At 39.1% G+C, this 23653-nt stretch overlaps 1 protein-coding gene across 5 annotated transcripts in view; it reads left to right on the forward strand.

The window, feature by feature from the left end:
- The window catches only part of CBLB (Cbl proto-oncogene B), a 246310-nt gene that overhangs the window by 145722 nt on the left and 76935 nt on the right, over positions 1-23653 (forward strand). For all 5 annotated transcript variants that reach the window (XM_064273028.1, XM_064273029.1, XM_064273030.1 and 2 more), the window contains 3 exons: positions 1128-1265; positions 5140-5227; positions 8212-8343. In XM_064273028.1, coding sequence (XP_064129098.1) covers positions 1128-1265; positions 5140-5227; positions 8212-8343 — 358 coding nt within the window. The remainder of the gene's footprint in view (positions 1-1127; positions 1266-5139; positions 5228-8211; positions 8344-23653) is intronic.

Below are 23653 nucleotides of genomic sequence, written 5' to 3' on the forward strand. Positions count from 1 at the left end.
ACAGTGGCTAAAATAAACCCCAGTTGTTGGCCAGTTGGTTCCCATTCATGACAGCCCCGTGTGTGTCAGAGTAGAGCTGTACTCTGTGTTTCAGTGGCTGCTTTTCGGAAGTTGATCCCCAGGCCTTACTCCACGGCACCTCTGGGTGGACTGGAACCACCACCAGCCTTTCAGTTAGCAGCTGAGCGCATTAATGGTTCACGTTACCCAGGGACACTCAGGGACAGCCGCTAGAGGATCCAGATATAGCCAGGGGATTAAGTTGACCGACGTTTGGTCCACTTAATGGGTTATGAAATTCAAATACGGACATCATGAGGACAAGTTTGAGTGCAGTACACTTAAGTAAAGAGAAATGCCTAAAATGAAATAAGAGATAGCTGAAAGGATGAATAAATGATAATGATGAATTTAAAGCCAAATCAGTGTCTCCTGTTATTTGGGATTAATTTTAAGGGAATTGTCTTACATTTGATTATATTTTTGAAACACTTTAACTTTCTAAAGCAAGGTACTGAACCTGACGTGGTTAAATGGCAGCCATGAACATATCTAGTTTCCTTTTTCATTAATGTAATTCAGCTCTTTTGAGCTTTTGTTGAAAGATGGATTGCTGGAATGCTTGAAAGAAAAAAAAGTTATTTTTAAACAAGCTATTTAACAAATAACACATAATTTTCATATTAAAACTGTAAATCAGCATATTGAATTCCATAGTGGAAACCGGCTTAATTTCTGTCTGAGGTGGACAAGTTAAATTTTTACTTATTTGTTTTATTTTTATTTGACCTGTTTACAAAAAGACTGACGTCAGAGCCGGTTCATCGACGACCGCTTTCATGCACAGCACCCCTGACAGGGATAGCAGTGTATCACTTCATAGATTACAGTTGCGATTTTTTCTTCACACTATCCTAGAGTAATTTAAATAAAAAAGTACTATCAGTGCTGCTTTTTAGAGATAGATAAATGGAGTACAGTGGTGTTAAATAAGTTAAAACATAGAAATTTGTATCAGATCTTCTTAATGATTTTTTTTCTTTCTTTTGCTTAAAAACTGAATAAATTGTTTAGCAGTTAGCATACGTTTTGAATGTGATTACACTTTATTTTCTCATGTTTTTCAGCTACATTTTTCGGTTAAGCTGCACTCGATTGGGACAGTGGGCCATTGGCTATGTGACGGGGGATGGCAACATCTTACAGACCATACCTCATAACAAGCCCTTATTTCAAGCTCTGATTGACGGCAGCAGAGAAGGATTGTAAGTATGAGAAATGTGAGAATCAGGGTGCTTATTGCTACAAATTGGAAAAATTGCGATAGAATGCTCCGTGAGACTGATGACCTGGCTGTTTTTTTATTTCTACACTAAGAAATGGATGATCCTGTTTTATTGTTCCTTTCTTAAAATAGGCATTTTAAAGTAACCTAATTATTTAAATCCAAGTGTGTGTTATAGCAAATAAATTTCAGCATCAGATCATAACATGAGTTAATGTTTTTTATAGGAAAGAAATTGGGACTTAAATGTAGTTTGAAAATAAATCATGACACTGTGTATATATTGTTGTCGCCTGCTCTCGAGAGTCTATTCCGACTCAGAGTGACCCTATATGACAGAGTAGAACGGCACCGTAGGTTTTTCTAGGCTGTGATCGTTAGGAGGTCGCCAAGGCTTTTCTCCCACAGAGCCACTGGATGTGTTGGAACCACCAAGTGCCTAACCATGGCATTACCAGGGCTCCTTATGTGTCCACTGTTGTTGTTGTGTGCCATCAAGTCGGCTCCGGCTTACAGCAGCCCTAGAGGGCAAAGTAAAACTGCCTCGTAGGGTTTCCTATGCTGTAATCTGTACAGCAGCAGATCTCCAGGTCTTTTCTCCCGAGGAGCGGCTAGTGGGTCCCAACTGCCGACAGTTTGGTTAGCAGCCAACCGCTTAACTATTTCTCCACCACAGCTCCTTATATATATAAAACGTACTGCCATCGAATATATGTATACACACGTACACACACACACACGCTAAGATGTAATTATTTCAGTATTCACTTCTGCTGCCTTGTGTACCCCACAAGTTGCTAGTTTTACTTTTTGTTTTGACTGGTTGTACTAGAATGTTCTTCTTTGCATCCTTTCTTTCTTCACCCCTTTTCATCACATCTTTCTTTCTCTACCCCTTTCTTCGTACCTTTCATCCCTTTGTATCCCCTTTTCCTTTTATTAATGCTAATAAGAAATTGACAATCCAGAATTTATATAACATTGGCTATGTTAAATTTATCTGCTGTTTTTCTTTTAAACTTAAAAACAAATAAGTCCTCCAGCCCTGTTTCTCAGATTCTCAGATTCATAATGACTTTTTTGCCACACACAAAACCAAAAAACAAGTGGTAGGCACCTTCGTAGTAAATATATCTGGGCCTTCTCATTCATTTTTGTAGCGTACAATTCCCTCTATCCTTTCTTGGTATTTTTAGTGCCATTTCATGCTGACTTCTTTTGCCCTTGCCTTGCTGCGTAACTCAAGGATATAATGAGATCCAGCTTGCTGTGGTGTGGATTGTGATAGAAGAAACTCATTTTTTTTTTTTTTTAATCTATGGGCTGTCAATAAATAGTTACACATGAGGTGTATGGCAAACAGTAGTACCAGATGTATATTTCTTTTCTTTTTTTTAATTTTCATAAATTTGCTCTTCTCAGTTATTTCTTAACTCTAGTGGTCAGAGATTCATGTCTGTAGCTTATGCGTCATCACTATTGCAGGCTTTTTATTTTTAAGAAAATGGACTTTAAAGTTTTAGTTCATTAATAGAGGGTATGAGTGGACAAACCTGTAGATGGAGTAATTGTGATACAGTGTGTTTGTATAGTTGTAATACATTTAATCTGTTTTTCAAAGTGAGTCAGAGTAACAGATTCCAATATCGTGGTCAGTAGAGTCTAGCATATGAATGCCTTTGTAAATCTTCAGAGGGACTTGGCTAGTTAAATTTTAACTTTACAAATTGATTGCATTAAGATAGATTTTATTATATTAATTAAATAGACATTCTTAAGATCCGTGAAAACACATAATCATCTGCCACAACTATTATAAAAAACACAAAAACAAACCCAATGTCCTAGAGTCGATTCTGACTTACAGCAACCCTGGAGGACAGGGTAGAGCTGCCTCAGAGGCTATAAATCTTTTTGGAAGAAGTCTGCCGCATCTTTCTCCCGTGGAGCAGCTATTATCAGGGTCAGCTGTTTGTTACTTTTAGTTTATACAATATTTTATGACCTAAGTGTTAAAAAAAAAAGTTCATTTTGATAACCAGCCAAGTATCTTTACCTCTTCACTGCCATTGAAGGGGGCCCATCGGCAGCACCGTTTTCTATGATGACAGTAATCGTGGACATGGCCTCTCGTAGGATAAATAGAACCATTTAACCTTCCCTCTGGCAATCTTATTATCAGCCATATAATCTTTAATTTTTTAATTTTCCACATAATTTTGAAATGTGATAAACAAAATGTTGTATACACACATATATGACATTATGGAAACCTTGGTGGTGTAGTGGTTAAGTGCTGCGGCTGCTAACCAAAACGTCAGCAGTTCAAATCCACCAGGTGCTCCTTGGAAACTATGGGGCAGTTCTACTCTGCTCTATAAGGTCACTAGTGAGTCGGAATCGACTTGATGGCAACAATATATAGACAATATAGCTGTATATTTTAATGTATCTGATATATTTTTAAATGGCAATATTAGGATATGCAAAGTTACTTACCAGCTTTTGCTCCTCATTTAATGTTAGAGTTTTGCCACCCCACACCATAATGACACACTAAATTTGTTTCATAGTCAGATGTAATCATCTCTTTTTCTAAGGTGTTCAAAAAGAAAAATTTTCTCCCTCATCACCCCCTTACCGTATGAGACTCATCTCTCGTCTGTGTTCGTTTTTCTGCTTTTCCTGGGTAACCTCTAAGGCTTACTTCTGTGGAATTTACTGAAGTGTTTGTAGACTCTTTTAAGGATAAATATTTTTGTTATTTCACATATTATTTTAGAATACTTTTATCTTTGAAAGTATTTACCTTTCTAGTATTATGTTCTTAATTTTTAACTTACACCACGTACAATAGAAAACTATTAAAAAGAAGTAAACAAAATTTAATGATTTGGAAAAATCTAGCATTAACATTGCCATTTCTTTTTAATTTAATAACACATTAGTTGGAACCCTGGTGGCTTAGTGGTTGAGTACTACGGCTGCTAACCAAAAGGTCAGCAGTTCGAATCCAGCAGGTGCTCCTTGGAAACCGTATGGAGCAGTTCTACTCTGACCTATAGGGTAGCTATGAGTTGGAATCGACTCGACGGCACTGAGTTTTTTGGTTCGGAACCCATTAGTTTTCATTTTAAAGAAGAATTTATAACGGGTAAACCGATTTTTAACACAGCAAGGTGGCCTTATTACTGCAACGATTATTTCAGACGTCAGTGCTCTAGTATAATGGAACCCATGTTTGTATACCACTCTTTGTTTCTAGGTTGATTTCAAGTAAATGGAATAAGAAATTGTAATTTCTTCTATTTTTTTTTTTTAAACCACGTGTGTTGGGCTGAGTGTGGATGAGTCAGAAGAATTAAGTTGGGAAGCTGGAGAACAGGAACACCGCAAAGTCATTAGAATTATTTTTGCAGGAAAATTATAATTTTAATTCTGTTTTTCTCTCATGTGGTGTTAAAGGTGGTATAAAATGATGCAGATAACATTAACCATGCTTCAGGTGAAAGACATAATAACTGCAAAAAAGCATATATTCAAAGTATTTTGAAATAGTACATAAAGGACTACTGAAATAAATTTTTTAACTTACCTAAAGGATACATATTAAAAGTATTTAATTGAAAGTGAATTCTTAGATGCTGAGCCCATATTATGCATTTCTCATAGGAAAATGATTTCTAGGTTCCAAATGTTCTGAAAATAACTTGTAAATGTTATGAGAATGATTAGAGAAGTTACAGATACAACTTAAATGAAAAGTAAACATCAGACTGTTTGAAAATAGATTATGTAACCTTAAATGCAATTTAAAAGGTATATATGATAACAGTGTTTGTTTCAAAATTCAGCTATCTTTATCCTGATGGGAGGAGTTATAATCCTGACTTAACTGGATTGTGTGAACCTACACCCCATGATCATATAAAAGTCACACAGGTAAGGACAGTTTCTGGAAAAGTGTCATAAATATGTATAATGCTTTCAAAATAAATTAACATTCTTTACCTGTACTGTGGTTAAAATCATGCACAAGTATTTAATGCAAAATATATTTAAGGAATTCTAAGAGTATTCGAAAAGAAATTATTTTTTCCATTATTGGAGCATAGCTTCTTTTGTCATTATTCTTACTTGTAAAATAATATTGGTATTAAGTGGGGGAGATGGGTAGATAAATAAATAGGTAGATAGAACAGAGAGCCTTATGTTTAGAAAACTACAAAAAAAAAGATGAGAATAACTTTAGGCAGTAGCTTTTAAAAGAGTCAAATAGGTAATTGAAATCTATTAAAGACAATAATTACTTTTTTTTTTTTTTTTAAGTAATGCCCTTATTGGCAATCTCATAGATTGAATGGGACTATAACTTGGTGAAGCCTTTCTTGAGGGTAATATGTCAGTAATTATCAAAATTTTGAATGAGTACATCATCTGACTCAATATTCCACATGTTCAAAGATCTCTACAACAAGGTATTCACTGTAGGCATTTTTCATAATGGCGGAAAATTGCAAAACACCAAAATGTTCAATAACAGGTTAAATAAACCATAGTGGTTAAGTGCTACAGCTACTAACCAAAAGGTAGGCAGTTGGAATCTACCAGGCGCTCCTTGGAAACTCTGTGGGGCAGTTTACTTTGTCCTGTAAGGTTGCTGTGATTTGGAATTGATTGGATGGCAGCAGTCAGGTTTATACTCACACTGTGTTATAGAATGAAAATATTAAGAGGAATGAGGTAGCTCTCTACATATGTGGGAGGTTTTGCATTTTGTTAATAAACAAGCTCCATTCATGTAAAGCTCCATTATGTGACATTCCCTTTTGTAAAAGTTCCATCATGGAAGTTCTGTAGTTGTTGATCTATAGATAAGAAATTACCTACATATGAACATATGAGTGTATTAAAAAAATAAAAATAAAAAAACACTAAACCAGTAACAATGTTTAATTCCTCTGGGGAAGTGTAACAGGGTGAGAAGAAAGGGAGAACTTTAATGTGTTTCATTTTACATACCATCTAATTTGAAATCCTTTAGAACTTGGTTATGTTCATACTTGTATAATGAATAGTAAAAATCTAAGGAAAACATAGAAATTATGGATTTTTGGGAAGACAGTTGATAATAATTTACTTCCTTTTCGGTTCTCCGGATTGTAGTCCTTACAGTCAAGAGGTTATTTTGTGAAACACACTTGTCTACATTTATATTTAGTTTGTAGACAGTTTTTAATTTAATATATAACAGCCATTTTTTTAAATTATGTAGTGATTCTGTATTTCGTAATATTTGTAAAGGACACCCACCAGAGAGAGTTCCTCTTATAAAGCCATTAAAACAAAACCACCAAACTTTAGAGTTCTGTAATTCCTTCTGGATCTGTGACGTGACTGGAACAATTTATGATTTATTTTTGATTAATTTCTTTTCCGTCTTAATCCATTCTTTCTTGCCTTTTTACTTGATTGCTTTAAAAAATATTTATATACATACACACCCACATCCATGCACATCAAAACGCTCACACGTGTGTGTATATGCGTATATGTTTTGTTTTTTTCCGTCAGGAATTTAAGATATTTTAGTAGGTTAGGGACTACATCTTGTCATTTATTTGTCCTACTCAGTTGTAGGTACAGCGTAGATTTTTACTGGACTAAAACATTGCTTTATTTGCACTAATTTTGACTTCATAATTCATTTTATTTCTATCCCTATTAACCAGCAGTTTTCATACTTTCTTAACATTTACCAGCCTGTTTGTGTCTTCCTTGTGATGTAGATCTTTTTAGTAATTGAACACCAAGATAGATTTTTACTCCCCCAAAGCATTCTAAGCTAATAATCCTAGTAAAACAAGAGAAGCTTAATAAAACACTTTTGTTGCTAAGGGGTTATAGCCTTTAAGTTATCTCAACAGTGTTAGGTAGGAAAAAGAGTGTGCATTTTAGAGTCAAAGACCTAGGTGAGAATTTGGGGAAAACAAGTAAAACTTACTGAGACTCTGTTTTTAATTGTCTCTATTGTGCCTTGTGGCAGTTCTAATCTGCCCTTTAGGGTTGCTGTGAGTTGAAATTGATTCGCAGGCAGTAGGTTTGGTTTTTTTTTTTTTATTTCAATTGTGCCTTGGAGATTTTGTGAAATAGTAAGTGTGCATTACATACCTAGCAGGCAGGAAAGGCTTAGCAAATATTGCTTTTCTTACATTCTAGAATTTCTAAAATTATCTCAGTCAAATTTTATGTTCAGTCACAATCATAATTTATTTTTATATAATTTGGCAGTAAGAGTAGATGAACATATAAAAAAATAATTTTTTTTTTTTTATGAACATATAGCCTTTACAAAGTAATTGACGTCATTTATACTGTCTTTTAAAACCTTGAGTTTTGTCTTTTGAATCTCTATGGCTGTTAGAAACAGTTCCTTTTCTAAAGGAACAGTACGAAGCATAAATAATCTGAAGCATTAAGAACCCAAAACCAAACCCATTGCCATTGAGTAGATTCCTACTCACAGCGACACTAGGACAGAGTAGGACTGCCCCACAGGGTTTCCAAGGCTGTACATCTTTATGGAAGCAGACTGCCACAGCTTTCTTTCGCGGACTGGCCGATGGGTTCGAATCACCAGCCTTTCACTTAGCAGTGGAGTGCTTAACCACTGTGCCACCAGGGCTCCCTTGAAGCATTAAAGAAGCTTATAAAAATTTTAATAAGAGTGCAAACCTTTTTAAAAACAATTTTTATAGAACAAATTGTGATTATCAATTTAAAACAAACTTTAAAGTTAAAATAATCTTGACAAGATTAACTGTGAAGCGTATTTACTATAAATCATTGTATTTGAGGAAATTCAGTATTAACGACCGTGTTAAAAATACAAAAATATATTAATTTTTTTTTCTCCCAAATTCCAGGAACAATATGAATTGTATTGTGAAATGGGCTCTACCTTTCAGCTGTGTAAAATCTGTGCAGAGAATGACAAAGATGTCAAGATCGAGCCTTGTGGGCATTTGATGTGCACCTCTTGCCTTACAGCGTGGCAGGTACGATTGTGGTCTCATTATCAACATGGAGACCTTCCTTCTCATCTCTGTTCACATTTTTCTCTTCAGATTTCCTCATCATAACATTGAGGAAGTAATACTGATAGGCTCTTTATTTCAGATTGTTTTTGGAAAATCTCTAGTGTTTGTATTTCCTTTACTTACATAATTTGGTTTGTTTTATATTTTGTTTCATTTGCATGTTTAAGTTAATTTTATGTTATTAGCCAGAAGTATTTTTACTTTTATAGCAATGTCAATTTCAATATGTCATTATAGATACTGCCAACCAACCATGTTTATATGGTTTACAGTAGGTCAGATTCTGAAGTAATGTGAAGACTGGTACCGTATTTTTATATCCCTTCTACATTCGTTTGCCAACCAAATTCTCCACCGTGGAGATATTTTCATAAGCACTGCTATGCTAATTTTTTTAACATGTTGTAAAAAAATCAGCATAGTGCATTTATGAAAATATCTCAAGGGTGGAGGGCGCTATTGGCAAACATAGAAAGTACATGTTATTTGCATAAAATACAGTAAATAAAGCTTACATTGGTTTTGCAACCAACCATCTTTTCCTCTTAGGAGGTGTGGCTCTTGCCTCACATCTGTCTCTGGTTGCTCTAGAAAACCCAGAAAACCAAACCCGCTGGCCATCTGTCTGTTCCAACTCGCAATGACCCTGTAGGACAGAGTGAAACTGCCCCGTAGGGTTTCCAGGAATCAGCCGGTGGATTCGAACTGTGGGGCTTTTTGATTAGCGGCCATAGCTCTTAACTGTAGTACCTCCCGGGCTCTTTGGTTGCTCTACAGAGTTAAAATAAGAAAGGCTGAAATAGGAAAATAGGGCTAAAATAAGAAAATCAGACAGGCGAAGTCTCCAAAATAGTTACAGTTCACTAAGAAACAGATGGTATATTTTAAAATTTACAGAAGTAGAATGTAAGGCCTACTGCCTTTCCCACTGCAGTCAGACATTCAATAAATATAAATAGATTTAATGTTTTATAATAAGACCTAGAGGATAACTGATTACCCCAAGAGCTTTCTTATATTTCTTTATCTCTAATAAAGATTGGAGATTTAAAAAAGGATCTTTGGGCAGATCTCCAGTTTTGATTATTTGGAGTTTTATGAACATTCTCAGCACAGTCTCATTGAAGCTAGAAACATGTTGACGGGGCTTAGAAATCTAACAATTAGAACTCCCAGCTTTTTAAAAAATTGCAGTTGTGTGTGTAATTGGCATTCCTGCCCCGTTCCTGAGCCGTCTCAGTCCTTATCCTGTCTCCAGCTCAGAGCATCCCTGCTGGGATATGCTGGTGGGTTTGGAGGGGGCAGGAAGTGGGGATGTCCATGCCTGTTCAACTCACAACTTGGAAATGAAATACAGGGGTTTACACATTTTAACAGTCCTATGAAAAAAGGCCACCTTTTTCCTTTGAAGAGATTTAAAGATGGATAAAGAAAACAAGAACTAGGAAATACACTAAAAAAAGATTAGTGTTTTTAGAGTCCTTTCTGAATTTGTAGGCGTCTTTACTGCCTTAGTAAAACTGCCTCAGCATTTCTGTACTTTTTCTCCTCTTCAGCGTACATTTGGTTTATATTTCACGTTAGGTTTGCATTGGTATCCTTGTCCTTAATTCCCCGTATCATTTCCTGATGGTGAATTTGGGGTAGGAGGCCGGGCATGTGGGCTGGAGAGTCATGCAGGGAGAAGTTGGGGGAGAGGGGGTTCAGTGGCGGGCCGTGTGGGCTGGAGAGTCATGCAGGGAGAAGTTGGGGGAGAGGGGGTTCAGTGGCGGGCCGTGTGGGCTGGAGAGTCATGCAGGGAGAAGTTGGGGGAGAGGGGGTTCAGTGGCGGGCCGTGTGGGCTGGAGAGTCATGCAGGGAGAAGTTGGGGGAGAGGGGGTTCAGTGGCGGGCCGTGTGGGCTGGAGAGTCATGCAGGGAGAAGTTGGGGGAGAGGGGGTTCAGTGGCGGGGCGCGTGGGCTGGAGAGTCATGCAGGGAGAAGTTGGGGGAGAGGGTGTTCAGTATGGTGCCAGCAGTGACCAGTCTCAGCTTACAGGCATCTGTTGGTACTTAAGGCAGTGTTGATAATAATAATATTAAAAAATAATAATAATAATAACAGGACTACAAATTCAGCATTGTTTGTGAAAATCACGAACTTTCAATAAATTTAAATAAGCTAGTGGAAGACAGAAGAGAGCCCTGGTGGTGCGGTCGTTAAGCGCTCGGCTGCTAACTGAGAAGGCGGTGGTTGGAGCTCACCAGCCGCTCCACGGGAGGGAGATGTGGTCGTCCGCTTCCGTGAAGATTACACGCGTGGAAACCTCACAGGGCAGTTGTGCTCTGTCCTGCAGGGCTGCTGAGAGTCGGAATAAACTAGACGGCAGTGGTTCTTTTTGTTTGTTTGTTTCAGTGGAAGACAAAGCATTCTGTTTGCACGGGTGATTCCTATATATCAGTGGGCAGGATAGCAGACAAGTTGTTGACTCGGTGACTGACTGACTGACGGGCCAGGACTACTTTGGAATCGTTTGCTTTACCTGATACTAGTACCGTCTTTCAGGATAAGAAATTCATGAAGTGGTCAGATTGTTACGTCTTTGGGTTGATCCCTGCCTTCAGTGTGATAGTGTGGTCCTCACAGGTACAAAGTAACTGGAAACTTTGCATTTCACCCTAAAGAAAATCAGGATTCAGGGCTGGTCCTGACTCCCAATTCTGTCTGCCTCTGTGCAGGAACTTTGTCTCTCATGTGCTTCTCCTGGGAAGCATACATATGCACGCCTGTTACAGGACTTTGCATTTTTAACTCGATAATATGTTTGGTATTTGGTGGGTAAGTGTGTTAGGAGTCAGAAACTCCTATTAGTTTGGTAGAAACTTCTATTAACAAAATTACTGTTCAAAGCATCGCACCAAAGAGCTACTTACTTACCCTGTGGCGTAGGGTAAGTAAAAGAGTACATCTGAATATAAAACTAAAGAAAGATTTTATTTATTTTACTTTATGCCTTTTCAAAAAAAAAGTCCTTATTCTGAAAGAAAAAAAAAAATTGCAGGGCCAGTACTCTGTCTTTTTTTTAGCAAGTTTGTGAAGTACTTGCAATAGATACATTATGTGTAAAACCCAAGGAATATTCCACAGTTGTCGTGACTATATTAAAAGTTTGTCCCTTTTGTCACCATGACTTTTCTGTATATTACTTGGCATTCCCTAAATGGAACAGGTCTTCTGCGGGTAAGAATCACTTCCTTAACTCACTTCATGATTTTTCATATTGGCCTAACGAACTTATGTGAAGATATGCCCAATAATATTTGTAAATTGTTCACATTTGCCACTTCATTTTTTTTACTCTGAAGTACTTCTTGGTTTCATTTTTAGAAATTGAAGAAGTGCATAAATTCTCAAGCACCGAGACTAGACTGAGTAGAATTTCAGCAGGTGCGTGTGATACAGTAACAAAATGACAAATCCCAAATATTCAGAAAGTCAAAATTAAATTACTCTCATGTCACTAGTGAATAATATCATTATTCTGATTTTATCATAGAATTTTGCTTATAGATTAATAACAAATATGCGAAAAGATTTTTCAGTAATATTTTAGAATTTCCCCATATAAGACAGCTTGCTGTTCATATTCTCCTGATATAAGTTGCGTGTTTCTCTGTAAGCGCTGACCTCATTCTGTTTGTATTGTAAATATTTACATATTTGTCTCTTTCTCCCTCTAGAATGTGAGGAAGGGTTTGGACTGTTGTACCTACTTTAGGACCCCTCTCCCATTGTATAATACCTACATGTTGATATTTAGACTCTACAAACACCATATTTTTATGCAGATAACACATGCCTTCTATGTTTGTTTGCCCTACAAGGTATCTCGGAAAGCATGCTATGCTGATTTTTTACAGCGACGTGTTGAACCATGTTATTTTACTTTCACTGCTTGCATGAGTACAGGCACTAATCCAGGGGCAGTAAGACCAAGCTTCTGTGTACACATTCTCCTCACTTACCAACATGGTTCAGTTCCAAAGACCGGGTTGTTTTGCGAAAACTGGCTTTATGTGAAAACGGAGGAAGACCACATCAGATCAAAAAATGGAGGATGACTACGTCATTATATAATAACTACCAAATTACATCATTACAGAACTGCCAAATCACATCATTACAGAGCTGCCAAACCACTGGGAATCACGGCCCAGCCAAGCTGACGTATAACCTTAACCATCACAGCCAGCGTTACTCTCGCCTTGAACCTCAGCATTCGTTACTGCCAAATGTATGTCGTTAATGTGCAAAATAGTCAAATGGCAGATTTTTTACTGTTTTCGTAAATGCAGAATGTCGGATAACAAGGTAGTCAATAAATGAGGAGTAGGTGTATTCCTCTTCTACACCAAGAGACATGCACAGTGATCCCTGATTCATGTTTTCTCTATCCCTAAAGGAAATTCTTTGGGAGAGGTAATATTTGAGAATTCCAAAGTGATATTCCATAAACTCTAGGTCTCAATCGGATGTTAGTGGTTAACGGAAACGTCAACCTTTAAACATTTCATTTTGGGAATAACCCAAATATGTCAACATTTAGATTTCACATAGTGTTGCTTCTGCCAACCAACAAGTGTGTTTGGCAGCTTTCATATCATGTATGAACAGCAGCACTTGGCACTTACTTAAACATGTAATTGCAAAATGCCTGTCATTGAATAAAGTTTTATAAACTTAATCCCATTACAGTACAGCTGACAAGCATTAGATATGGTAAAAGCCTAGCATCTGTAGCCTCAGTTACATGCTCACTGGACTTAACCTGAGTGTGAATATTTATGTAAAGGAATAAAACAAAATTACAGAACCTTCACACAGTTCTGCAGTATATTATCAGATAGGTATCTAAACTTGATGATTAATGTGAAATGATGCCCATGGTAATATACGCCTCTTATTTCAGCATTTTCCTTTTTAAAAAGTGGTGCATGTTTTGGGGAAGGAGTTATTAATAAAAGTAGGGGATTTCTTATATCTAATTCAGCATCCTTATTTTGTAGAAGAACCTAGGGCACAGTGAAGTTCATGGCTGTATGAAGAAGTTGTATTTCAGCCAGGAGTGTGGTTGTCTTGTGCCATTGAGTTGATTCCGACTCATGGCGACCTCATACGTTACAGAGTAGAATACTCTGTAGGGTTTGCCTGGTTGTAATCTACAGCAGCAGATGGCTAGGCCTTTCTTTCATGGTGCCACTGGATGAATGTGTGAACCACCAACCTTTCGTTTACCAGCCGAGTACAAACTATTTTTGACTCCCAGGCACCAAATCAGCACTAGAGTCCCTGCTTTCTGACTTTAAAGCCAGTGTTTTGTTTTCTTTTTGTACGTTCGTTTGTTTGTTTTTCCTATCAAAGGAACAAGTTAAGCTTTCAGAATCAGGTATGCGCAGGGATAATTTGGTTTTTGCCTCCTCTAACTAGTTTGACAGAAAACAAACGTGATTGCTTTATCTGTCATTCTCTAAGATTTTGAACTCATTCGTTCATTCACTCATTTATTCAACAAACATTTCTTGAGCAGCTCCTGTGTTCCAGGTTCTGTACTAACCTTGGAAGCTATGAAGAACACTGAGACACAGCCCCTAATCTCAAGAAATATAAAGTTTTATAGAAGGCCATGACATTAATGATTACTTGAATTGGACATCTTGCTATCCTTCAAATTTAGTTATGGATACCAGACATTTTTTTGTTACTTTCTGCTATTTTGGTTGGGCAGGCTGATAGGAAAATGATTTTAAAGCTTTCCATGTCCTCCAAGAAGCTGTGATAAGTCAGTCAGAGCCCAAGAGGAAATACTAAACCTTGACCATAAAGCATCTTGTGTTCAGCCAACGTGCATTTTTATCAAGGCATTCTTCACCAACTTTTCCTTCCATTTGAGGCCCTACTTTGGTTTAATTGAAATTTACTGGAGACTTAAGTTTTATGTAATTAACAGAAAACCAGAGAAATACACGATAGCAGTGTGGTCATTGGTACCAGCTGCAAGTGTGGTTACCCTTTAATTGCTGTCATAACAGGCCATCAGTCAGGCCCCCGAGGAGGTGTCACGTGCATTTTCTCCTTCTGAAATATCTGTTATTTAATAAGTGGAATAAGCAAGCCAGAGTTTGCACAGAATACTAAATGAGTTGAATAATCACCTCTTAGAGGCGTTCTTTGGAGCAGTATCATTCTGGATGAAGCATTTCTGTTCTGTCCTTGGCAGTAAAAGCTGTAGTGTTTTCTTTACTTTCAGGTGTTAACGGATGTTAACAAAACAGTTTTTCTTCCTAACACTGAATTCCTCCCAACCTTTCTTTTGGTAGTAACTTACGTAGCAGTGGTGCTGCAGAGTTAACAAGTAAGGCGGGAAGTACGGAATCGTCTTCTTTCCCTGTTTCCCCATCCCCACCCTCACCCTCCCGACCAGGAAGCTAAAGGTGGCTTCAGAGCTTGGGAGTGGCACCAGTGCTGCGCTGTGTTCTTCAAATCTTTCTATTAGAATAAAAATGGGTATCTGTGTCAGCTGGAGAGACAACTGTGTTTTGAATTACTGCCAAGGACTTTAATTAAAAGAGAAATTAAATAAGTTTTCCTGTTACTCTTCTTCCTGTATATGTTTTATAATTATGTTAAATGAAAGACATTGGAGTATTCAGGAGAATCATTTCCCAAGTCAGTAGGTGAAACCAGTAAGCTCTGATTTTCACGTAACATGCGATGAAAGCGTTTTATAACCAGACGGCCCGCATGCAGCTGATGCTGCACCGTGGCAACCCCACGTGTGTCCGAGTAGAGCTGTGCTCCGTAGGGTTTCCAGTGGCTGGTATTTGGGAAGTAGGTCACCAGGCCTTTCTTTCAAGGCACTCTGGGTAGACTTGAACCTCAAAATCTTTCAGTTAGCAGCCATGGGCTTTAGCTGTTTGCAGTACCTGTGGACTTCTAAAGAAATTTATAAATGCCCCGTATTTAGAAAGCATTGTTGGAAAAAAAAAAAATGGTAGTTGTCTAAGAGAGGTGAGAGATAAGCTAAGATGATCTCATTTAAGGTGCTAAGGAAGACTCTCTCACTGTATCTTCCTTCAAAAGCAGCCAGCCTTCAAATCTCTGGCCTGAGTGACATTTCATGACTTCAGGGCTACAAATAAGAAAATAATATCACCTTTAAGAATGTTATAAGGTGGTTTGTTTTTGATTATACTTTGTGTCTTTTTGTGCAAATGTCATAAAATAAAATGTTGGAACTATTCTTTCACTTTGGAAGTAATGTAGGGGCTACTGTAGTTGTCCAGAAATGTTACTTTGAAGTCATGGACTAGAGTGATGGCAGTGAGGATGAAAAGAAGCAGCTGGATATGGGAAAATAATATCTGGTAGAGCAAATGCTTGACTCTGGGTCTATGAATAAATTAGATGCACTCTCACTGTATCACAGTGTGTCTAGAAAAACAGCTGAAGTTGGCAACTTGGAAACATTTTGTGTTGGCTCTAACAAGGGCCTTTTACAGGTGTGTTAAAAGTTAAATAAAAAGTCTTCAGAACACAAACTTCATGCGTTAATATTTTTAATTGGATTCTAATAACATTTTTAAAAATAAAACTTATTATGTAAGGAATACGTTTCAATGAATACTATAGTTACTAGGACAAGTTTTGCATCCACCTATTAAAAAGCTAAAACTACATCATTAGCACCAATAAAATAGTAAATTTAGTAGTTCCTCCTTATAGATTAAATTATGCCCCCCAAAAATGTGTGTCACCTTGGCTAGGCCATGATTCCCATATTGTGTGATTGTCCACCATTTTGCGATCTGATGTGATTGTCCTGTGTGTTGTCAGTCCTACCTCAGTGGGAGGTAAGATTGGCAAGATTAGAAGCAGTTACGTTAATGAGGCAGGATCCAATCTAGAAGGTTAGGTTGTATCTTGAGTCAGTCTCTTATGAGATGCAGAAGAGAAGCAGCAGACAGACAAGGGGTACCTTATTACCACCAAGAAAGAAGTGTCAGGAGCAGCACATCCTTTGGACCTGGGATTCCCCGTGCAGAGAAGCTCCTAGACCAGGGCAAGATTGATGACAAGGACTTTCTTCCAGAGCCAACAGAGAACAAAAGCCTTCCCCTGGAGCTGGTGCTCTGAATTCAGACTTCTAGCCTACTAGACTGTAAGAGAATAAACTTTGTTTGTTAAATAAAGTCCAGTTGAGGTATTTTTATTATAGCAGTACTGGATGACTAAGGCATTTCCTTAATTTTGAAACTGCAATCTAAAGAAATAGTTTATTGCCTTTTTTTTTTGTTTCCATTTTTGAATGACCAGTCACTAACAGACAGCTATTTGTTAACTCCATTTTAACCTAGGCTGTAAGATTGAAGGACTACTACATGCTAATGTTGTGGGGGAGTGATTCCATCCTAACACTATAGGGCAGTGATCCCATCCCAACACTGTAGGGCAGTGATCCCATCCCAACACTATAGGGCAGTGATCCCATCCCAACACTATAGGGCAGTGATCCCATCCCAACACTATAGGGCAGTGATCCCATCCCGGCACTATAGGGCAGTGATTCCATCCTCACACTGTAGAGCAGTGATCCCATCCCAACACTATAGGGCAGTGATCCCATCCTAACACTGTAGGGCAGTGATCCCATCCCAACACTATAGGGCAGTGATTCCATCCCAACACTGTAGGGCAGTGATCCCATCCTAACACTGTAGGGCAGTGATCCCATCCCAGCACTGTAGGGCAGTGATCCCATCCCAGCACTGTAGGGCAGTGATCCCATCCCAACACTGTAGGGCAGTGATCCCATCCCAACACTATAGGGCAGTGATCCCATCCCAACACTGTAGGGCAGTGATCCCATCCCAACACTACAGGGCAGTGATCCCATCTCAACACTACAGGGCAGTGATCCCATCCCAACACTATAGGGCAGTGATCCCATCCCGACACTATAGGGCAGTGATTCCATCCTAATACTACAGGGCAGTGATGAAAAGATTAGGCTCTTGAAACAGACCCCCTTGAAACAGAATGGTTTCTGCTGAACCATTCCTTACCTGTACCACCTCCATTAAATTACATAAACTCTCAATTTTCTTATTTGTAAAATGGGGGTAATAATCATATGTACCCTGTGGAATTAAATGAGTTAATATATGGAAATGGTTTTCAGCAGTGTCTGAAATTTTAATTATTACTGTTTCTGATTTACTGATACTGTCACTTTAGAGATAGGTCATATTTCTGATTATTATTAATCTCTATACACTGATTATGCTGTAGTTTTAAAATTATATTCATCTCATTGTTAGATGAAATTCTTACAGAAATATGAATTTATTTTCAGATGCTGAGATCTGTTTCCTCAGCTATCTTACTACAGTTCCTTGTCCTTGAGTCCGCTTTTATAGTAACTACACCAGCTGGAATTTGGCAAGCACTTTGTAGAACTTTGAACTAATTTATCTTGTTTAATCTTTAAGATGACCTTTGAGGTGGGCATTATTTCATTACACCCTGAAATAAGATGAAATGATGTGTCCAGTGTCACACAGCTGGTGGAGGTGAGATTCCAAACCAAGTGTCCTAATTCAGAATGTCTGTGCTTCTTTTCTGAGTCACTTTGCATGTTTTTATGGGCCTCCCAAATCAAAACCAGAAGAACCTAGATTTACGAGTGTCTTCTTCCCTTGTCCATCATAAAAGAACACCAAAACCAAAGATTGCTCCTACTCTGGGCCATTTAGCCTGAGAATGCAATTAGCTGTCCTTATTCATTCGTTCATTTGTTCTTTTAATAAGAAGATACTGAGTTCCTGCCTATCATGGCTAAGGTTGTGTGTAAATTTGGATGGGCCATGGTTTTTAGTGCTTAGGCAGTTATGTAATGATGTAATCATACTCCATTTTGTGATCTGATGTAGTTATCCCCTATTTTGTGATCTGAGGTGAGCAGCCAGTCAGTTGAAAGGGAGTTTCCTTGGGGGTGTAGCCTGCATCCAGTATCTATGGATGTTCTGGCAAATCTCGTACACTCTGGATCCTGCATCCAACTCATTCTCTTCTGACCCTTGGTCTTGGGACATAAGCCAGCAACCTGCTACTTGACCTGTAGATCTTGGGATTTGCCAGCTCCTACAGCCTCGCGAGTCAGCAGCTTTCTGCCTGTCCTGCGGATCTTGGGATTCGCCAGCTGCCATAATACTGTGAGCCAGGAGCCTTAGGCCTGACCTGCTGATTTTGGATTCATCAGCCCCTGCAACCACATGAGTCAGGAGAAGCCTCCAACCTAATGCTTGATCCACAGATTTAGGACTTGTCAGCCTCCACAACTATGTGAGCCATTTCCTCAAGATAAACCTGTCTCTCTATGTATATATTTATATATACACACTTCACTGGGTTTGCTCCTAGTAACCCAGCCTAGACACTGCCTTTTAGAACCTACTGTGCACTGAAAATCCTGCTCTCAGTGTATGTATGTATATATGTATTATTCTAAATAAAATTGTTTGCCATGGTAAAAAGAAAGATTTATGGTAACATCAAAGCTACATGGAGTAAAGCAAGGCAGTGTGTTCTAGAGTTACTGAGAAGAAAACACACACACGGTAAAAATATGAAATGTGCTTCAAAATGAGACTCATGAAGTTCTGTACATTCCCTGTGGCCCTCGAAGTATATTGTGCGTGAGAAAGTGTGAAGTGATAGACCTTAAGTCAAAGCATACCCTCAAATAATCATTCTGAAAACAAATACATTGTGCTGAATATAATGTTTATGTTAACTTCAACATGTGAAAGAAAGCATTTATTTAGGATATAGTATTCACCTGAACAATAATTAATCAGAATATGGAAAGTGATTGATAGATGATGATGATGATACTGATAATACTTGGGTTTTATATGGGATGTTTGCGGGGGATGGCGAACTTGTTTTTTTAGACTGTTTTAGTTATTTTTTCTATTTTTTCCCTCATTGTTTAATTTGTTACTAGGTTGACCAAAGTTAAATTCATATTTAAAAATCGTAAAATCATTTTAAGGCAGAAATAGGATAAATTATCACCACTTTAGAGGTGAGACCAGAATGCCCAGAGTGCCACCATCTTTAGAGAAACCGTTCAGTCTGTGCCATTCACTGGGCATGCTGGGAGATTGGTGGTCTGCCTGTCCTTACAGCACCGCTGTGACAACCATGTTTCAGTCTGTGCCGTTCACTGGGCATGATGGGAGATGGGTGGTCTGCCTGCTCTTACAGCACCGCTGTGACCCCCATGTTTCAGTCTGTGCTGTTCACTGTACATGCTGGGAGATGGGTGGTCTCCCTGCCGTTACAGCACCGCTGTGACCACCGTGTTTCAGCCTGTGCCATTCACTGTACATGCTGGGAGATGGGTGGTCTCCCTGCCCTTACAGCACCGCTGTGACCACCGTGTTTCAGCCTGTGCCATTCACTGGGCATGCTGGGATATGGGTGGTCTGCCTGCCCTTACAGCACCGCTGTGACCCCCATGTTTCAGTCTGTGCTGTTCACTGTACATGCTGGGATATGGGTGGTCTGCCTGCCCTTACACCACCGCTGTGACCCCCATGTTTCAGCCTGTGCCATTCACTGGGCATGCTGGGAGATGGGTGGTCTCCCTGCCCTTACAGCACCGCTGTGACCACCGTGTTTCAGCCTGTGCCATTCACTGGGCATGCTGGGATATGGGTGGTCTGCCTGCCGTTACAGCACCGCTGTGACCCCCATGTTTCAGTCTGTGCTGTTCACTGTACATGCTGGGAGATGGGTGGTCTCCCTGCCCTTACAGCACCGCTGTGACCACCGTGTTTCAGCCTGTGCCATTCACTGGGCATGCTGGGATATGGGTGGTCTGCCTGCCCTTATAGCACCGCTGTGACCCCCATGTTTCAGTCTGTGCTGTTCACTGGGCATGCTGGGATATGGGTGGTCTGCCTGCCCTTACAGCACCGCTGTGACCACCGTGTTTCAGCCTGTGCCATTCACTGGGCATGCTGGGATATGGGTGGTCTGCCTGCCCTTACAGCACCGCTGTGACCCCCATGTTTCAGTCTGTGCTGTTCACTGGGCATGCTGGGATATGGGTGGTCTGCCTGCCCTTACAGCACCGCTGTGACCACCGTGTTTCAGCCTGTGCCATTCACTGGGCATGCTGGGATATGGGTGGTCTGCCTGCCCTTACAGCACCGCTGTGACCCCCGTGTTTCAGTCTGTGCTGTTCACTGTACATGCTGGGATATGGGTGGTCTCCCTGCCCTTACAGCACCGCTGTGACCCCCATGTTTCAGTCTGTGCTGCTCACTGGGCATGCTGGGAGATGGGTGGTCTGCCTGCCCTTACAGCACCGCTGTGACCCCCGTGTTTCAGTCTGTACCATTCACTGGGCATGCTGGGATATGGGTGGTCTGCCTGCCCTTACAGCACCGCTGTGACCACCGTGTTTCAGCCTGTGCCATTCACTGGGCATGCTGGGATATGGGTGGTCTGCCTGCTCTTACAGCACCGCTGTGACCCCCATGTTTCAGTCTGTGCTGTTCACTGTACATGCTGGGAGATGGGTGGTCTCCCTGCCCTTACAGCACAGCTGTGACCCCCATGTTTCAGCCTGTGCCATTCACTGGGCATGCTGGGAGATGGGTGGTCTGCCTGCCCTTACGGCACCGCTGTGACCCCCGTGTGGACTAACTCTCTTCTCTCCTGGCACGGGACAGCTGCTGGGCATGCATTTGTGGTAGATCCTGTGGTAGGAGGTGTATTCTTTCTCAGGCTTGCCTCAGTTTAACAAATACAGTATTGCTTTACTACACATATTGTCCAAAAAAAAAAAAAAGCAAACAAACTTTAGATTGCTTAATGTAAAAAAAATTGCACTTACTCTGTTTGTTTACTATTATAATTTTGGAAAGAAACTTGGAATGGTGAGATGGTGGAACTAAGATGGTGTGAAAAAATATAAATGTGCTGATACAGAAAGCTTTATATATCCTGCTGTTTACAGTCAGGTTTGGTGCATGTCAGGGCATCTTAAATATCATTTGGTCCATTATTTTACAGTTGATAAAACTCTGTTCTTTTGTTTTGAATAACCTCATCACATTGTCATTTTCTAACACAGGAGTAAATCTTTTAGGGAAAGCTAAACCTTCCTCCTATTGTTTGGTAACAAACACATTAAATTTAAGAGTATATTCAATACATGCTATCATGTAGGCAAAATCCCATTATCATAATTGTCATAAGGGATCTATATTGTATGTCTCTGGTGGAATTTTACTACAAATATATATATGATAACTTGATAAATATATTCTCAGCATGCAAGAATAAACTGAAAAAGCTGATGTTTCCTCTACCTTTAATCCATGAAAAATAGAAAGCAAGACTTTCAGACCTAAGGAGACACTTCATTCATTTCATACATTTAAAATATTGTAACATTTCAAGCATATGTGAAAGTAGAGGGAAAAGTAGCATGCACTTCCATCCACCTGTCACCCAGCTTCAACAGTTACCAACTCATAACCCAGTCCAGCTTCATCCATAGCTCACCTGCTCTCTCTATCCTTGAATTATTTTGATGTACATCCTAAACATCGTATCAGTTCATCTTTAAATGTTTTAGTATATGTACCTAAAATAAGACATTTCTGAAAGGCTGGAGTATAATATAATTATCATACCTAAAAACTAATCCACAAGACATAAATTAATTAAAGTCATTATTTTTGAGTGCAGTGCCTGGAATGTATAAGTCACTCTATTAAGGTACAGAAGGTTTCTCTTAGAACCTTCTAGGTCAGTCTGCGTGCTGTTATGGTTTAAGGGTGTCCAGAGTTTGTGGCCTCTTTTCTGAAAAGCACTAACTGAAAAGATTGTGTTTAGAAAGGGGAGGAGGCAAAAGGCAAAAATAGCATCTTGATGGTACAAGACTGCGAACAGTTCATCTGAAATCCAGTTTTGGTTTTTCTTTATCCCTCTTATTTAAAAGTTTCATGTTTTACAAATTACTGATAGGTGTTACAGTAGTTATTATATAAGTAGATATCACAAAAAATATTTTCTGTTCAGTTTTGTCTGTTGTAGAGAGTTTAATTACTGACCAGATATTGCAGTGAACATACATTCTGATTTGCAAAAACAGATCACATTGACTGTATCTCCTTAATGGTATTTACTCTGATATGGCGTCCCCCACCATTCTTTCTCTGGAAACTGACTGCTGTGCTGTCATGCAAATTAAGTTTAACCATAAATTATCTAATGCTACTTCGGTTACTTTGCCCTAGTTTCTGTCAGATGGGTGATTGAATACACAGAAAGAATGTCTTCAGTAGCCATGTAACTCATCAGGATTGTGCCTCAATAATTAAAATAGTGTTCTGTCAACATATACTTAATACAGGATCAAAGAGCGTATGTTAATGAGGAAGAAAGACCAACAAATAACTCCTTTTTGCATAGTGGTTTAAGTGCTATGGCTGCTAACCAAAGGGTCGGCAGTTCAAATCCGCCGGGTGCTCCTTGGAAGCTCTGTGGGGCAGTTCTGCTCTGTTCTATAGGGTCGTTATGAGTCGGAACCGACTCGACGGCACTGGGGTTTTGCTAGTCCCCAACATATTCACATTCTGAGAATGTTAGCAGGAAGTACTTAGGACTCCATCCATTCTAATTGATTCAGTAGATTTTACTTCCTCAGGTAAAAAATACTTTCACATTAAAGGATACAGAAGTTACCAGAGTGTACTGCATGCATGCATCTAAAAATTATGTAATAGAGTCTTGAAAAACTAATCCAGACTGATATCTTGACCAATAATGCTGTAAGTTCATGATATTAATAGCACACTACTAAGGTCAAGAGTGTAATGCAAAAACAAGTCTGGTGGTGAATATCATATACCATCTGTCTCTAAAGGCGATGTATCTGTAGGGTGGCAAAGACAACCTTCTTCTCTTTTCCCTGCCAATTATGAATTCTTAATATAGTCATTTTGAGAAATGAATTTTGAAAGACTTTGAACAAAAGCTTCAAGAATTGCCGATAAACGAATTTCCGGCCAAAAGTATTTGTACATGAGGGGCAGAACTTAATATCTCATGTGGTATTATATTACAGGTGATCTGTGTCAGGATGGCAGGGTGTCACGGCATACAGTGGTTTACAAATAGAAATTTACTTTTTTCCTGCTATGAAAGCA

The sequence above is a fragment of the Loxodonta africana genome, chromosome 20 (assembly GCF_030014295.1).
Source record: "Loxodonta africana isolate mLoxAfr1 chromosome 20, mLoxAfr1.hap2, whole genome shotgun sequence".
NCBI lineage: Eukaryota > Metazoa > Chordata > Mammalia > Proboscidea > Elephantidae > Loxodonta > Loxodonta africana.